This window comes from Brachyistius frenatus, unplaced genomic scaffold (genome assembly GCF_029030835.1).
Source record: "Brachyistius frenatus isolate BFR_SWC_R1_liver_20210118 unplaced genomic scaffold, ASM2903083v1 Contig_27, whole genome shotgun sequence".
Classification (NCBI taxonomy): domain Eukaryota; kingdom Metazoa; phylum Chordata; class Actinopteri; family Embiotocidae; genus Brachyistius; species Brachyistius frenatus.
In genome coordinates this window covers 13,065-28,141 of record NW_027210626.1, presented here as the reverse complement: position 1 = coordinate 28,141, position 15,077 = coordinate 13,065, and the positions used below count along the sequence as shown (strand labels likewise).

The 15,077-nt window shown below is 48.4% G+C and overlaps 1 protein-coding gene across 2 annotated transcripts in view; it reads right to left on the bottom strand.

Annotated features, from left to right (window-relative positions):
- Window positions 1-15,077, bottom strand: part of ttn.2 (titin, tandem duplicate 2) — an 83,074-nt gene that overhangs the window by 54,944 nt on the left and 13,053 nt on the right. For both annotated transcript variants that reach the window (XM_069698459.1, XM_069698461.1), the window contains exons 36-59: window positions 14,495-14,642; window positions 14,188-14,408; window positions 12,934-13,030; window positions 11,976-12,272; window positions 11,585-11,884; window positions 10,787-11,101; window positions 10,259-10,482; window positions 9,895-10,045; window positions 9,523-9,804; window positions 9,076-9,378; window positions 8,455-8,760; window positions 8,085-8,366; window positions 6,470-6,657; window positions 5,893-6,004; window positions 5,674-5,812; window positions 5,306-5,469; window positions 5,080-5,231; window positions 4,819-4,975; window positions 4,433-4,714; window positions 3,998-4,297; window positions 3,470-3,763; window positions 1,291-3,295; window positions 465-1,152; window positions 70-334 (exon numbers count right to left, since the gene is read on the bottom strand). In XM_069698459.1, coding sequence (XP_069554560.1) covers window positions 70-334; window positions 465-1,152; window positions 1,291-3,295; window positions 3,470-3,763; window positions 3,998-4,297; window positions 4,433-4,714; window positions 4,819-4,975; window positions 5,080-5,231; window positions 5,306-5,469; window positions 5,674-5,812; window positions 5,893-6,004; window positions 6,470-6,657; window positions 8,085-8,366; window positions 8,455-8,760; window positions 9,076-9,378; window positions 9,523-9,804; window positions 9,895-10,045; window positions 10,259-10,482; window positions 10,787-11,101; window positions 11,585-11,884; window positions 11,976-12,272; window positions 12,934-13,030; window positions 14,188-14,408; window positions 14,495-14,642 — 7,672 coding nt within the window. The remainder of the gene's footprint in view (window positions 1-69; window positions 335-464; window positions 1,153-1,290; window positions 3,296-3,469; window positions 3,764-3,997; window positions 4,298-4,432; window positions 4,715-4,818; window positions 4,976-5,079; window positions 5,232-5,305; window positions 5,470-5,673; window positions 5,813-5,892; window positions 6,005-6,469; window positions 6,658-8,084; window positions 8,367-8,454; window positions 8,761-9,075; window positions 9,379-9,522; window positions 9,805-9,894; window positions 10,046-10,258; window positions 10,483-10,786; window positions 11,102-11,584; window positions 11,885-11,975; window positions 12,273-12,933; window positions 13,031-14,187; window positions 14,409-14,494; window positions 14,643-15,077) is intronic.

Genomic DNA, 15,077 nt, shown 5'->3' with positions numbered 1-15,077 from the left:
TTTCTCGGCTCGAGCACAAATGTGAACACACAGATATAAACTGAGCTGTGACATCAGCTGTAAACTCACCAATAGGATCTTTGGCTGCAACAGGTCTGCAGGGTTTGCTGGGTTCTCCGAGGCCAACCTCATTCTCGGCCTTCACCCTGAACTGGTACTCGTGGTTTGCAATCAGGTTGGTGACTTTCATGCGTCTCTCAGAGATGGAGCTCTTGGTGCAAGGCACCCAACGCACTGCCCTCTTCTCTTTTCTCTCCAGGATGTAGCCAGTGATTGACTTTCCTCCATCATTCTCAGGAGGAGCCCAAACCACAGTCATCTCATCTTTACTCACCTGCATCACAAAAATATCGACAGTGTGTAACAGAGGAACAAGTTTTACGAGGTACACTCATACTGGTGTAGAAGCAGATACCGGGCTGAAATGATTTTCACATCTATAAAACTGGACCTATTTTAGTTACCTTGGTGACGTCGGGGATTTCGGGGGGTCCAGGTTTGTTGAACTGAGTCTTGACAGTTATAGGCCTGCTCTCCATGGCAGGGCCGGTTCCCATCTTGTTCTCTGCCCTCACTCTGAAGATATACTCGTTGCCCTCCACCAGACGAGTGATGTTGCAGTACGGTGTGACCACAAATGCTGAGTACGTGGACCAGACCATCCTCCTTGTCTCGCATTTCTCCAGGATGTAGCTGTCTACCTCGCAGCCTCCCTCATCCTCTGGAACGTCCCACACCACTCTGCACTTGTCGGCTCCAATGCCGGTGACCCTCAGGTTCCTCACTGGGCCGGGGACATCCAGGACGTTAATATTGGCATATGCCGTGAAGGTGCCAGCCACGTTGGTGGCAGTAATGATATACTTTCCAGTGTCAGTGCGTCTGGACTTGGTCAGAAGGAACTTGGAGTAGTCAGGGCCAGTTTCGTAGCTGATTCTGGGGTTGTCTCCAACTGCCTTGTCTTTGGTCCATTTGACCTCAGGCGGGGGCTTTCCTCTGAGGCCCGCCTCAATCCGGACCGACTCTCCAGACTTCACCGTCAGAGTCCCAGCCAACTTCAGGTCAATGACGGGCTTCTGGATCTCCTCCCTCACCAGAATATCAACAAGTTTCACCCAGGCACTCTCACCTCCTTCATTGACGGTCTGGACCCTGCATAACAAAAGATAAGAATTATTACCTAAGGGTAATCTAGATTAGACTGTGTAATACTCAAAGAGCACCATTCCTGAGCATGTAAACACGCAGCAGAACAAACAGGACTTTAGATGTAAGAATGCAGTAACCCACCTGAAGGTGTATGTCTGGTTTTCCACACACTTGTCAGCCAGGAAGAAGGTGTCTGTAAGAGTGCTTGTGTTGAGTTTCTCCCACTTCTCAGCATCTTTGGCTTTGCACTCCAGGTTGTAGGAGAGATTGGGGCTGCCACCATCGTAGTCAGGCTTCCTCCATTTCAGATGGACGTAGTTTTTACCAATGTCAGTGGCTCTGAATTTCTCAGGCTCACCAGGCATCTCAATGGGGTCAATGGCCAGCAGAGGGGTCTTGGTCTCCACGGTGGGTCCTGGTCCTATCTTGTTCTCAGCACAGACGCGGAACAGATACTCATGGCCTTCCATCATCTTGGTCTTGATCTTGCGATTGGTGCAGTTAGAGGAGATCATAGACCACATGCTAACGCTGGGCTCACGGCACTCCACGATGTAGTTGGTGATCTCCGATCCACCATTGTCCCTGGGGGTCTCCCAGTTGATCATGCATGAGTCTTTGGTGGTGTAGGTCACATGCAGGTTCTGGCAGTGGCTGGGGCGGTCGAGTACATTGACTGTGATGGTGCAAGAAGCCTCGCCCCCCTCATTTGAAGCCTTCAGGATATATTTGCCGTGATCAGCTCTGGTGGCTTCCTTGATTCTCAGGTGGAGCACAGGGAGGTTCTGAATGATGGTGACCCGTTTGTTGTTCTCCAGAATGGTCTCCTCCTTTGACCAAATCACTTCAGCATCAGGGCGAGCCCTGATGTAGCCGATAATGTTGATGTTGTGTCCAACACGCACAGTGACACGTTCACGGCACGTGACCTCCATCTCGATCTCAGGAGGGATGAGGATGTCCTGAGCAGTGATGGAGTCTGGGATTTCTCTGGGTTCTCCATCTCCAATCATGTTAGAGGCAAGGACTCTGAATCTGTAAGTCATGCCCTCCTCTAGACCCTTCACCCTGTATGCACAATTTTTGATGAAGTCATCCAGGTTTGCCTTTTTCCATTCCTCAGTATCACCTTTCTTCACCTCCACGGTGTAGCCCAGGATGGGGCTGCCACCGTCCTTGTTAGGTTTGGTCCACACCAGGTCAGCGGTGGTCTTGCTGTAGTCTTTAACTTTAGGGTTGACAGGGGGACCTGGGACGGAGATGGGTCTGCAGGGCTTGCAGGGGTCAGAGATGGGAGAGGGGCCGCTGTAGCCAGCAATATTCTCAGCAAACACTCTGAACTCGTACTCACTGCCCTCATAGAGACCCAGGACTCTGTATCTCAAGTCCTTGCAAGGTGTCTTGTTGACACGAATCCACTTTCCTCCCATGTGTCTGCGCTCGATGATGTAGCCAGTGATCTGGCTGCCACCATCAGACAGGGGCATGGTCCAGCCGAGCATAACAGAGTCCTCAGAGACATCGGACGGCTGTGGCTTACCAGGCTGACTGGGAGGCATGAAGGTGTGCTCGGCGACAGTGGGCTTGGTCTCTAGAGGGGCACCGATGCCCATCTTGTTCACAGCACAAATGCGAATCACATACTCCGCTCCCTTCTGCAGGCGGGTGATCTTGAGCTCGGTGTTGAGGCTGCCCGAGCTAACACCTCCCCAGGTCTCTTTGTTGGACTCTCTCTTCTCCACAATGTAGTTGGTGACAGGGCTGCCACCATCGTCCTTGGGAGGACGCCATTCAATTGTCATGGAGTCCGGAGTGATCTCCAGGATGTTGGCAGGTCCAATGGGAGCAGCGGGAACATCCAGGACAGTAACGTTCAAGGCCACTGTCTTCGTTCCTGCTGGATTGGAGACGGTGAGCAAGTATGTACCAGTGTGGTTCCTGGTGCACTCATTAATGCTGAGCACAGTGGAGAAGTTGTCAGTGTCGATCTTGATGTTGCCTTCGCTGGTGATCTCCTCGCCTTCGATGCACCACTTGGCAGTGGGGACGGGGATTCCTCTCATTATAGCTGGCAGCCTGATGGTGGTGCCGGCCTTCACGATGATGCCTTCAGTGAACTTAACATCCACCTCCACAATTGGAGGCACTGTGGACAAGCAGACGGAGGAGGTTACCCAACATCATTATATTCAGAAACACGGAAACAGTTTACAGAACAGGTGGATCCACTAAAGCCAAGGACCAGTTCAAGACACATTCATTTGCTGAAGTGGATTCCCACAGAGGTCATGTACGTAATGGGTTTGGTCCTGCAACCTACCGAGTTTCTCCTGGCAGAGGATGGGCACGGTGGTGTCAGGTCTGCTGAGGCCAATGGCGTTCTCTGCCCTCACTCTGAAGCGGTAGGTCTTTCCCTCCTCCAGGCCAGTCACATGACTCTCAGGGATGCTGACGGTCTTCCACTCATCCCACTCCCTTTCTCCCTCTTCCTGATACTCCACCAGGAAGCCTGTGATCTCACTTCCACCGTTGCGATCAGGCCAGTTCCAGACCAACCACACCTCCGTCTTGTCTACATCGTCATGGTGCAGGTCTTTGGGAGGACCAGGAGGGACTAGAGGGACAAAACAGACGTAGTAAAGAATTTACAACATATACACTGTCTTCCCTGGCCTTACACGAGATGTATTCCCAGGTAATAAATTATTTTGAAATGGAGTGTTTGTACAAAATCTCCTCATCACATCTTTGCCTACTAAAACATTGAGTACATTCACACTACAGATCTCAACGTTCGATATAATACACATAAATCTGCTGGTTAAATATTCACTGGGTGGTTACTCACAGAGTGGGTTCATTGCCTTGATAGCCTTCGGCGTCTCAACGTATTCGCTGCGGCCGTACTGGTTTTCAGCAGCAACTCTGAACATGTAGGACATGCCCTCCATCAGGTGCTTGAGCATCATGCTGCGTTTCTTGGATGTGGAGCAGACAGGGACCCACTGAGTGGATGCTGTGTCTTTCTTCTCTACCACAAAGTTGGTGATGCGAGCACCACCATTGTCCTCTGGGTCCTTCCAGGAGAGGTAGGCGGAGTCACTCCTGATGTCAGACACTCGGAGGTGCTGGATGGGGCCAGGTTTGTCTGAAGGAAACATACAAGGACCATCACAGAAGTGTTGAGCCTGACCCGTCATTAGGGGCAGGACATGGTGCCTGGTCTCCTGTCTACATCTGCAGTCTTCTGTCTAATAAAGTCTAAAAATGACGCAACACTTACTGAGGACCAGTACGGTGCAGGTGACGGTCTTGGATCCGGCTGGGTTCTCCACAGTTAGAGTGTAGTCTCCACAGTCGTCCCGGTTGCAGAACCTTATTTCCAGCTTTGTGCCGGCCTGGTTGGTTTCAATATCGGACCTGGTGGGGACATCTGCGTCGTTCTTTTTCCAGGCGACGGTGGGGAATGGGACGCCTTTGATGGCGGCCATCAGAGTGATATGAGTGCCGGCCATGGCCTTCACCTCTCGAGTCATTCCAGCATCCAGAATCAACTCTGGAGGCTCTGAAGGGCGACAAAGATGTGGAGGAAGGTCAGAACTGGTTATCAACACTCGCATCGCTTTGAAGGTGGTTCAGGTAAAACAACACCACTGAAAGGAAACTCACCAAGTCTGTCCTGCACTCTGATTGGCTCCTTCACATTGGCCGGGTCAGACTCTCCGGCAGCGTTGACAGCCATGACTCTAAAGCGATACAGAGCACCTTCTTCCAGGTTGATGACCTTAAACTTTGTCTCCTGGCAGGAGTCTGGAGTTTGGTTCACCTGATGGAGATTAAATGGACATGTGGCGATGAACAGGATGGATCTGGTGCACAGCAGATGGTACCTGCCTGGTATATTTCATATTAAATGGACCACTGTCTCACCTTGAGCCACTCCTCCTCACCGGCCTTCTGGAACTCCAGCAGGTATCCAAAGATCTTTCCTCTGCCGGTCTCGGCAGGCGGCTCCCAGGACAGAGTCGCAGACGACTTGGTGAAGTCGATGGCCTTCAGGTTCAGCGGCGGGCTGGGTTTCACTGTGGTAGAGAACTTGTGAGTTTCTACAGTACTCACAGCAGCATGACAGGTCATTGTGAAGGGGTGAACTTACCAATGGGATCTTTGGCGAAGACGGGTTTGGACGGTGGGCTCGGATCTCCAGCTCCCACCTCGTTCTCTGCGCTGACTTTAAACTCGTATTCACAGCCTTTGAGCAGCTCCATCACCCAGTACTCCACCTTGGGATGGATTCTGTCTGTGTTGCAGCGAACCCACCTGCGAGCAGAAACATCAGCTCTTCTATCAGCCACTGAGAAACATTTGCAGCTTTGCTCTTTGAGCCAGCTTTTCATTTTAAGAAGATTGCGGATTTCTTTTGCTGTTAGGTCTTTGCAGCGACTTGGTATCTGATGCAAGTAAAGCTCTGTATCTCTTCACCCTCTGGACTACAGTCCTGCGGGGTGCTGTGAGTGTTTGTACCTGTTGGCCATGGTCTCCTTCCTCTCCACGATGTAGCCTGTGATTGGTTTTCCTCCGTCAGCAGGAGGCTCCCAGCTGATCAGGGCGGAGTCGTGGTAAACCTCCTTCACTATGGGCTGTTTGGGAGCGTCAGGCACCTCTGCGATGGACACAAACAAACATGATGAGACACTTCCAAAACGGATTCTCGGCCGTCTCGGTGTGAACGTCAGGACTTACTGAAGACGTCTCTGGCCTTGGTCTCTACAGACAGGAGGGGGTCGCTGATGCCGTGGATGTTCTGAGCCATGATCCGGATGATGTACTCACGGCCCTCGATCAGCTTTGGCACCTGAAGCAACAAACAGCAGGATAATGGTGTCAGAGGCTGTCATTGTGTTGTTCTCTCTGAACAGCTGACAGATGAGAGCACTGATCCGTTGATCAGACAGTTCCTGATTTAAATACATGTCATCAGTTTGAGTCTGTTTCACATTAACCAACTTTAGTAAATGAAAACAATTATTTTAAAATACTGAGCCATCTACAAACCCAGTCATACATGCCTTCATGGCTCCTGTCTGTTCTGAAGCTCTTCAACATAAACCAGAGTTTAAATTTTTACCCATTTCTACAACTGAACTCTGCATCTGAACATATTCTGTGCAGTGTGTATATTTATCCCTCTTTTGGATTCATCTCATATAACAAACTAAACATCAGTGACAGATGTCAGATGTTGTTTGTCTGAATCAGTTTTTTGTGGTACCAAAGCTGTCCGGGTCTGTTTTCTTTAGAAAAAATGTGTCTTCCTCACCCTACAGGTGGTCCTGGTGCAGGACGAAGTGACAGGCATCCACAGGTCTCTGTTGGTGTCTCTCTTCTCAATGATGTAGTTGGAGACGGCGCAGCCTCCATCATCCAGAGGAAGGTTCCAGGAAATTACCATGTAGTTCCTGTAGACCTCGTTGAACACGACTGGGCCCTCCGGTGGCTGAGGACGGTCTGAGAGGAGAAAGCATTCACACCAGTGTCTAGCCAACATTTTTTTTTTTTTTTTTTTTTTAACTTTTAAAGGTGGTCACAGGATACTCCAGTTTAATTCAGTGATTCTGAGTCTGTATTTCTTTTCCTTCCATCAGTTGAGAGTAGACTTATGAGATGCTGCAGGTGTAACATGAAGTAACATCAAGGGCCTGATTTACTAAAGGTCTGCGCGTGAAAAATCACGTGCAAACTCCACGACACCCGCAAAATGTCCACGCTGATCCACTAACGACGTGCAGTGAGGATTGCGTCTTTCAAATATGCAATTTAATAGACGTTCTCCATTTTGCGTGTTTGCCTGAATACATATGTACTATTGTGCATTTCTACTTGAACATGCAAAATACTGGGAGGGGAAATGCAAATACATACATTTAGCACCCACAATGATATTTACTAAACCTGAAAGTAGAAACAGGAGAAGTGATTGTTGTGTATTTTAGTACAACTGAAGGTATTAATCAGATGAACATCAGGAGAGACAGCTGCTCTTATTGTGGTGAGAAGGAGATGCAGGAAACCAAATAATACGTAGAGAACGTGGTTTTACACCCATGGAAACATTTTTTAGATGGCAAAGGCAGAAATTATTCAGACATATCGTTTGTCCATCGATGACATTTCTGAGTTATTGAATGTACTTTATGATGATTTAAAACCAACAACAAAGAGAAGCCGCAAAATACCATCAATTAAAAAACTTCTTACGACTCAGCATTGTCCTGCCTCTGGGTCATTCCAGCGTATCGCTGCTTGGATATCCCACCAGTCCCGTTATTCAGGTGTGCTGTCATAGGTACTGAATGTGTCGCTGTCCCAGGTTCTGAATGTGTCCCGCAGAATTCACAGGTAAGGTTCCCGAGCACTCGCGAGGAACTGATGAAACCAAGTCACCTGCTCATCACAGAAAGAACTGGACCTGCTGATTGGTGTTTGTTAGAGGATCTCATCCACCATCCCTCCTGTTTTATTTGTTGATGTTTTATCATAATTTCATCCATTGATTGTTTTGTTATTCCCATTGACTTCCTCACTGATAATCTCCTACATAGCGTTTTGTTCTTGTTATAGGTCCTTTTTATATTAATTAATTTCAGTGGAATCAAATTTTCTTCCTCCTTTTGCGGTCATTGTTTTTTCATGGCTGGAATCACTTTAACACATGCGAACCCCTCATTTAAATACAGCAATTTGCACGATATCAAAAACACAATTACTTTTAGTAAATCACCCGCAAAATGGGTGCAAAATATATGTGCAAACTTTTTGAACACGCAATTTAGTACCCTTTATTTGAGATATTAGTAAATCAGGCCCCAAGTGTTGTATATGTCGTTCTACTGAAACGTCTGAATTCAGAGCGTTGTCACTGAGCGCTGACTCACCAACCACGGTGATGGTGCAGATTCCTGTGCGAACTCCGGCAGGGTTCTCCACACTGACGCAGTAGCGGCCGCTGTGTTCTCTCTTGGCATGGCTGATGTTGAGGCTGAGGTGGCGCCCGGTGCTGTGTAGGGCGATATCCTCGTCCGCCTTCAGCTCCTCATCATTCTTTGTCCAGGCAATAGCCGGGGCTGGTTTGCCGCTGTATCGTCCCGACAGCATGCAGGTGTCTCCCACCTTTACCATCATCTTGTCCCTGAAGTCCAGGTCCAGAGTGGGTGGTTCTGAAGGGGAGGAGGGCAGTTTGAAATGTTACTCTAGTTCTTGCTTCCTGGATGAGATGTTTTTTAGATGATGTACAGTGTCACTCACCGAGCTCGTCTTTGCACTGCACAGGTTTGGTGGCAAAGGACGCTTTGCCTTGTCCCACCTGGTTGACGGCAGATACTCTGAACTCGTGGCTCGATCCGTCTTTGAGCCCGGTCAGCGTGAACTTCCTGTCCATCAGCGTTTCTTCTCCGCCCACTCGTGTGAAGTTGTCGCGACCAATCATTCGGGACTCAAGGACGTACCTGGTCACCTCGGCGCCACCGTCGTACTTGGGCGGTCTCCAGGCGACGGAGAGGGAGTCCTTGGTAACGGCGGTGATGATCAGGTCCGCCGGACGCTCTGGCACGGCTGGAGGACACACACGGACGTTTTTTAAAAACTTTTATTCACATCGCTGTTAGACAGCAGCAGATTCAGACTGAAACAAATCCAGGTTCAGTTTGTGTTTGACTACATTTGATTTAACATTTAAATTATTTAAAGCGAATGAATTAAATTCTATTTCAGGCCCCCGCAGGTCCAAAATCAGAATAACTGAAACATTTAATGTGAACAATAAAAAGGTTCTTGTGCAGAAATGATGGTTTTAAATCCAGCTTCTCTTTATGTATTTTTAATACTGAGATCCAGAACCTCTGACTGTCAGCTGTAGTCACTACTCACAGATGGGGTCTTTGATGAGAACCATCTTGTCGGTCTCGATGAACGGTCCCATGCCGATGATGTTCTCGGCTGCAATCCTGAAGAAGTAGCCCTTTCCGTCGATGAGTCCCTGCACCACGGCATTGTTCCTGGTCACTGTGTAGGACACCGAGGTCCAGCCCATGCGGTCTGACTCCCTCTTCTCGATGATGTAGTTGGTGATGGCTGAGCCGCCGTCGTCCTCGGGGGAGTACCAGGTCAGCTTGCAGGAGTCATTGGTCAGATTTTCGCCGGCGAAGGGAAGACCGACTGGTCCAGGCACATCTAAAGCGGAGGTGGCGACAGAGACAGTTTGAAGAAATGGAAACGGTCAATGTGTGGGCTCATACATGTTCGGGTATCTGGATGTTTACACGTTAACAAACATTTCTGATAACTGTCCTCCGTGGTTCTGGTTTGGAGACTCACCGAGGACCTCGACGATGATGGCCTTCTTCCTCTCCCCGCCCTCGTTCTTGGCACTCAGCGTGTAGATGCCTTGGTGATGGCGTCTACAGTTCTTGATGACCAGCGAGTTGGAGATGCCCGTCGTCTCCACCACGGCCTCTTTGGGCACCTCGGCGTCATCTCGGCACCAAGCGATCTGCGGAGCGGGTTTACCCGACACGTAGGCGATAATGCGGATGGTGGCGCCGGCGTGGACCACGATCTTCTCCTTCACCGAGGCATCCAGGTCCATCTCTGGAGGAACTGCACCAGAAGGTTTGTTTTGAATAAAATGTTCTTGGCCTCAAGCGGCAGCCGACTCGTCCACACGAATGTTAAACTTCTGACTCTTACTTGTTCTGTCTTTGACCTCGATCAGCTCCGACACCAGTCCCGGGTCTCCCACTCCGGCAGCGTTTACAGCTCGGACTCTGAAGCTGTACAGACCGCCTTCCTTCAGACCATCCACCACGAACTTGGTTCCTCTGATCTCAGTGTCCTTTGCCTGGATGGAGACGAGAGACACACACCAAGTCACATGTTTAAAACGTCATTTATATCTGGGATCTTGTTTCAGTCTGAACTTTGTTTAAGGATTTGTTGTTGATGTTTGCTGCAGTAACTGAAACCTGAAATGAGATCTGACATTTGAGGGCAGATGATGCTTTTGATCCGTCCACATGACATGTTTTCCTCTGTCGTTAAATCTTTTCTTTACCTTCTCCCAGCTCTCGTCGCTTCCGGGTTCCTTCTCCTCCTCAGCGTCGCTCAGCAGCAGCCTCCTCTGAGCTTTCTTTTCCTCCTCGTCCTTGTTCACCTCCTTGAACTCCACGATGTAGCCGGTGACCTTCGACCCTCCGTCCACCAGAGGAGGGATCCACTCCAGCTCCACCGTTGACTTGGTCCAGTCTGTGACTTTGGGAGTGGGCGGTCCCGGGGGCTCTGCACAACAGAAACACTTTAGTATAAAAAACGTATACAGAAAAAACAAACGTATAAAGTAAGGCTTCGACAAACATCTTGATGGAACTGGACGGGTCATTTATGTCCAGGTGGAGTTTGACAACAAAGAAAAGTCCACCCGGCCACAAGGTTTGTCTGAGAGCTGGGGAGACGTCCCAACATGTGGACCTTCTTCTGTCCAGAGCTTCCCTACTGACAGTCTGGACGGTCAGGTTTCCTGTGGGGGACACATCGCTCGGTGGACAGTTTGAACTGAAACTGTAAGAGAAGATGTCCTGCTTACTGATGGGGTCTCTGCAGAGCACGGGGTCAGAGGGCACGCTGGGCAGACCGCAGCCGGCGGCATTCAAAGCGATGACCCTGAACTGGTACATGGCGCCCTCCTGCAGCCCGGTCACGTCCCAGTTGTTGCCCAGTGGCAGCGCCCGGATTGGGTCGCGGGTGACGCGGGTCCAGCGCTTGGCGGTGGTCTCCTTCTTCTCGATGATGTAGCCGGATATGGAGGAGCCACCGTCGTACTTGGGCTCGTCCCAGTTGACGGTCATTGACTCCAGACTGACGTCCGTTACAGTCGGTTTCTCACACTGACCGGGGATGGCTGCAAGAGGACGAGCGCTAGTCAGTCATCAATACATCAGATAGAAAGATCAGAAGAGAAAATATTGATCTGTATTGGTCAGGTGTTGAACTGAACTCAGCCTTAATGAACCATTAACAAGAGAAGTTGAGAAGAGCGTGAGTTTTACCTCCCAGACAGGGATCTGATGATTTCAATTATTATATTCAATTATTATTATTATTATTATTATTATTATTATTATTATCATCAAGATCTATCTGACATGATGTATTTTAATGTTTGGATCTGGTTCTAGTATTTTAATGTTTGGTTCTGGTTCTAGTATTTCAATGTTTGGTTCTGGTTCCAGTATTTTAATGTTTGGTTCTAGTTCTAGTGTTTTAATGTTTGGTTCTGGTTCCAGTATTTTAGTGTTTGGTTCTGGTTTTAGTATTTTAATGTTTGGTTCTGGTTCTGACTGTAAAAGCATTGGAGGGTAATGAAGTGACACACTGAACTCACTGAAAAGGTTTCTGGCCTTCTCCGGCTCGCTGACCACCGGTGGCCCGACTCCAAATTTGTTCTGGGCCATGACTCTGAACTCGTACTCGTGGTTCTCCGTCAGTCGAGTCACCACATAGGCGGACTCTTTGGGGTCGTTGGAGACATGGACCCAGGACTTCCTGTTGTCCTCTCGCTTCTCCACCACGTAGTTGGTGATCTTGGATCCTCCGTTGTCTGTGGGGGGGCTCCAGGCCAGGCCGATCCTCTCCGCAAACACCTCGGTGAACTTGATAGGTCCCACCGGTGGGCCCGGAGGTCCTGCAGGGGACATTAGTTTTATAGTTAAACACCTCTGTGTCTTTACAGCAGAGAAGCTGCCACTAATCAGGTGTTCAGATTTGTGTCTCACCCAGCACAGACAGCTTGATGTCCTTGGTGACGGTGCCCAGGCTGTTGCTGGCTGTCAGGCTGAAGAGGGCACTGTCCTGACGGCTGGCCTGCTGGATGAGCAGCGTGCACTTGTCCTGAGTCACCAGTTTGTTGATGTGCTGGTCGTACTGGACGGCGGCCTTCTCCTCGGGTTTAGCCAGAGCGGCCTTGTGCCAGGTGAGCGTGGGGAACGGACAACCGCTCACCTTTGCCACAATGCTGACATCACAGCCCTCCTCGCCCTCCATGGCCTCGCGCAACTGAATGGTGGGAGCGCCTGCGGAGAGAGTGAGAATAGAGAAAACCAACAGGTGAGTGTAAAGGAGGCAGAACCAATCAGCATCATCCATCAGTGACGTCACCCGTTGGTTTGTGAATGTTATGAAGCCTCCAGTTCAGATTCTGTCCGCCACCATCTTTTCTAATTTGGAGTGGTTTGGAGCAGGAAGTGACCATATTTGGATGAGCTGGGGGGAGGAGCCAACAGTGGATCTGACTGATCTGATTGGAAACCTTACGATATTATGTCTCACACACAAATAGCTGTAACCTGACTGCACCACAGGCCTGTTAATCAAACAGACACGCCCCCAAAAACATGTATTTTTGAAGCTTATTTTCTAATGAATTAGGGATTATTTTCAAATGGACCTCCAGAAAACTAATAAGAAAGAGTGACTTTAGCTAACAACACCGAGATAACTGCTGGAGACATTTGATTGGCTTTGTACTTGATGAGAGAAGTTGAATGGGAATCTATGGAGCCGGAGGCTTTTTGGAGCCGACCTCTAGTGGCACTCGGTGGTATTGCAGATTAAGACATTTCTGCATCGGCCTCATGTTTCAGACCTGGAAGCTATGGACATTTTTATGTTCAGTCGGTGGTTAAAACTTTAAAACTCTGCAGCCTGTGGTTGGCTGAAGCGCCTGTCACTCACATGTCTGATCCTTGATGACCATGGGTCCGATGGTGGCAGAGGGTCGGCTTGGTCCGGCAGCGTTCACGGCTTTGACTCTGAACTCGTATTCTCCTCCCTGCAGAGAAACAGACATCAGTGAGTGAAGGAGAGGCTCAAACATCTGTCACAGCTGGAAGCTCAGCCTCACCTCTGTTTGTTCAGCTGCTTTTTCTCAGGCAGACTAGTATGGAGTTAGTTTTGGGGTTCACTGTTCAGTCCCTCTGTCACACAGTTTTTTTGTGATCGTTGCAATCAAAAATGTTTGATTTTGTGGTGGATTTTCTGAAAAATTGTAATTGACTTTCCAGAGATTTTGCAGTAAAATTGCATGAAGAAAGAAAGTTGAGAAAGAAAAATGGGATTTTTTTTTTAAACACCACCTGATAAAAGAATAAATCTGTAATCACTTCCTGTGATAATAATCATGCTGCACATCACAGAAATATTTTAGTTCTTATCTTTTTGTATTTATTTATTGAACTTAGAGAACCATGGAGATAAAAGCTCCTAAAAGCTGTGTATGTTTCCAGAACAGACATTTTGTGACTAATATAGAAACAACGACTATATCAGCTGTCAAAATAAGAGCTTTAGATGCTGTTTAATTCATGTTCATTCAACACATGGACCTGCTGGATGCACACAAACAAAGAGACGTCTCTGACAACTGGACGTGTGGATAAAACTAATTTAACATACAGTAATATGGAATCACTTTCTTTGATAATAAACATTTAATTAGATCATTTTAATGTGAAGGCCACATTTCCCACAAACCCCGCCATTTCCTGTTCCTCCTCTTGTTCCAGTTTCCTCCGGTGAACAGTTTTATTTGGTGATGAAAATAGGAGCAGAGAATTTCTGATTGGAAATGAGGAGTTCATTTTGTTCATAAAGCGAGTTTTGTCTGAAAAGATTTACTTTATGTCGTTAATACTTTCAGCACAGATTCTGTTGAAAGTGGAAAAATCGCAGGAATTAAAAAAAAAAAAGCAAGCTCCCGCAAATATTGTGGCAATTGCTTGAATTTGCGTTTATTATTGCGATCGCAAGATTTCCTGCAGGACTGATCGTGGGTTCGTTGTGTTCTTAATTTGTATGTAGCAGTGAATGAATAACTCCCTTTTTCATTTATTAGGAAGTGATTTGGAAATGATGATGCTCAGCTCCTCCCTGAACAAAGGAGAGACTGAATAAAGAGAGTCTGGACTCCTCCAGAGGACATACACCAACCTCCTTCAGGTCCTCCACCATGAAGCTCAGCTCCTCCACGTCTCTCTTATTGCACTGCTTCCACGTCTCCTTCTCTTTGCCACTGGTGTCCCAGCTCAGACGCTCGATAATGTAATGCTTCACCGGAGAGCCACCGTTGTTCTTCGGAGCCTCCCAGCTCAGCGTGACGGTGGTCTTCGTCACCAGGTTGACCTTCAACTTGGTGGGGGGGTCGGGGGGATCTGAGAAAGAGGAAGAGGAAGAGAAGATTAGGAAGAGTATGGTGAGGCCCTTGTAGTGTGTGTCTGCAGTCCAGGTGTGTCCTCACAGATGGGGTCTCTGGCCCGGGCTGGCTCAGTGGTCACGGTGAACAGGCCGAATCCCAGTCTGTTCTCAGCTCGGACTCTGAACAGGTATTCCTGACCCTCCAGCAGGCTTGGCACCACGTAGGCCTGGCTGGCACAGGCGGCGTTCACCTGACAACAACCCAAACAAATCGTCAGTTAATGGAGCGCCAGCGGTGTTGATGATGAAGTCATGAAGGAAACATCCAGAGTTTTCAGTCTTATTGTCAGCATCAAGCTGTGTGTGTCATGATGTGTAATAACTGCTGGTCATGACTGCAGATGAACAGGTAGTTTATTACTGTTGTCAGAGACAAAACTGTAAAAAACACTTCTGTTCAATATGAATGTTTAAAGTTTGAGGAGGTGTGGTACATAATGTTTGAACAGTTTTACTTCCTACATCTCTAGTAACAAAGAAAAATAGGAGACATTTTCTATAAAAGGACACAGACTTTGTATTGTGGGTTTTCCTATCTTACAGTGTTTGTGCAGAGCTGGGCTGAATACTGCTGCTGACTAACTGGAAGACATCTGCGTGAAAAAGTGAAGCCCAAGACATGTTGG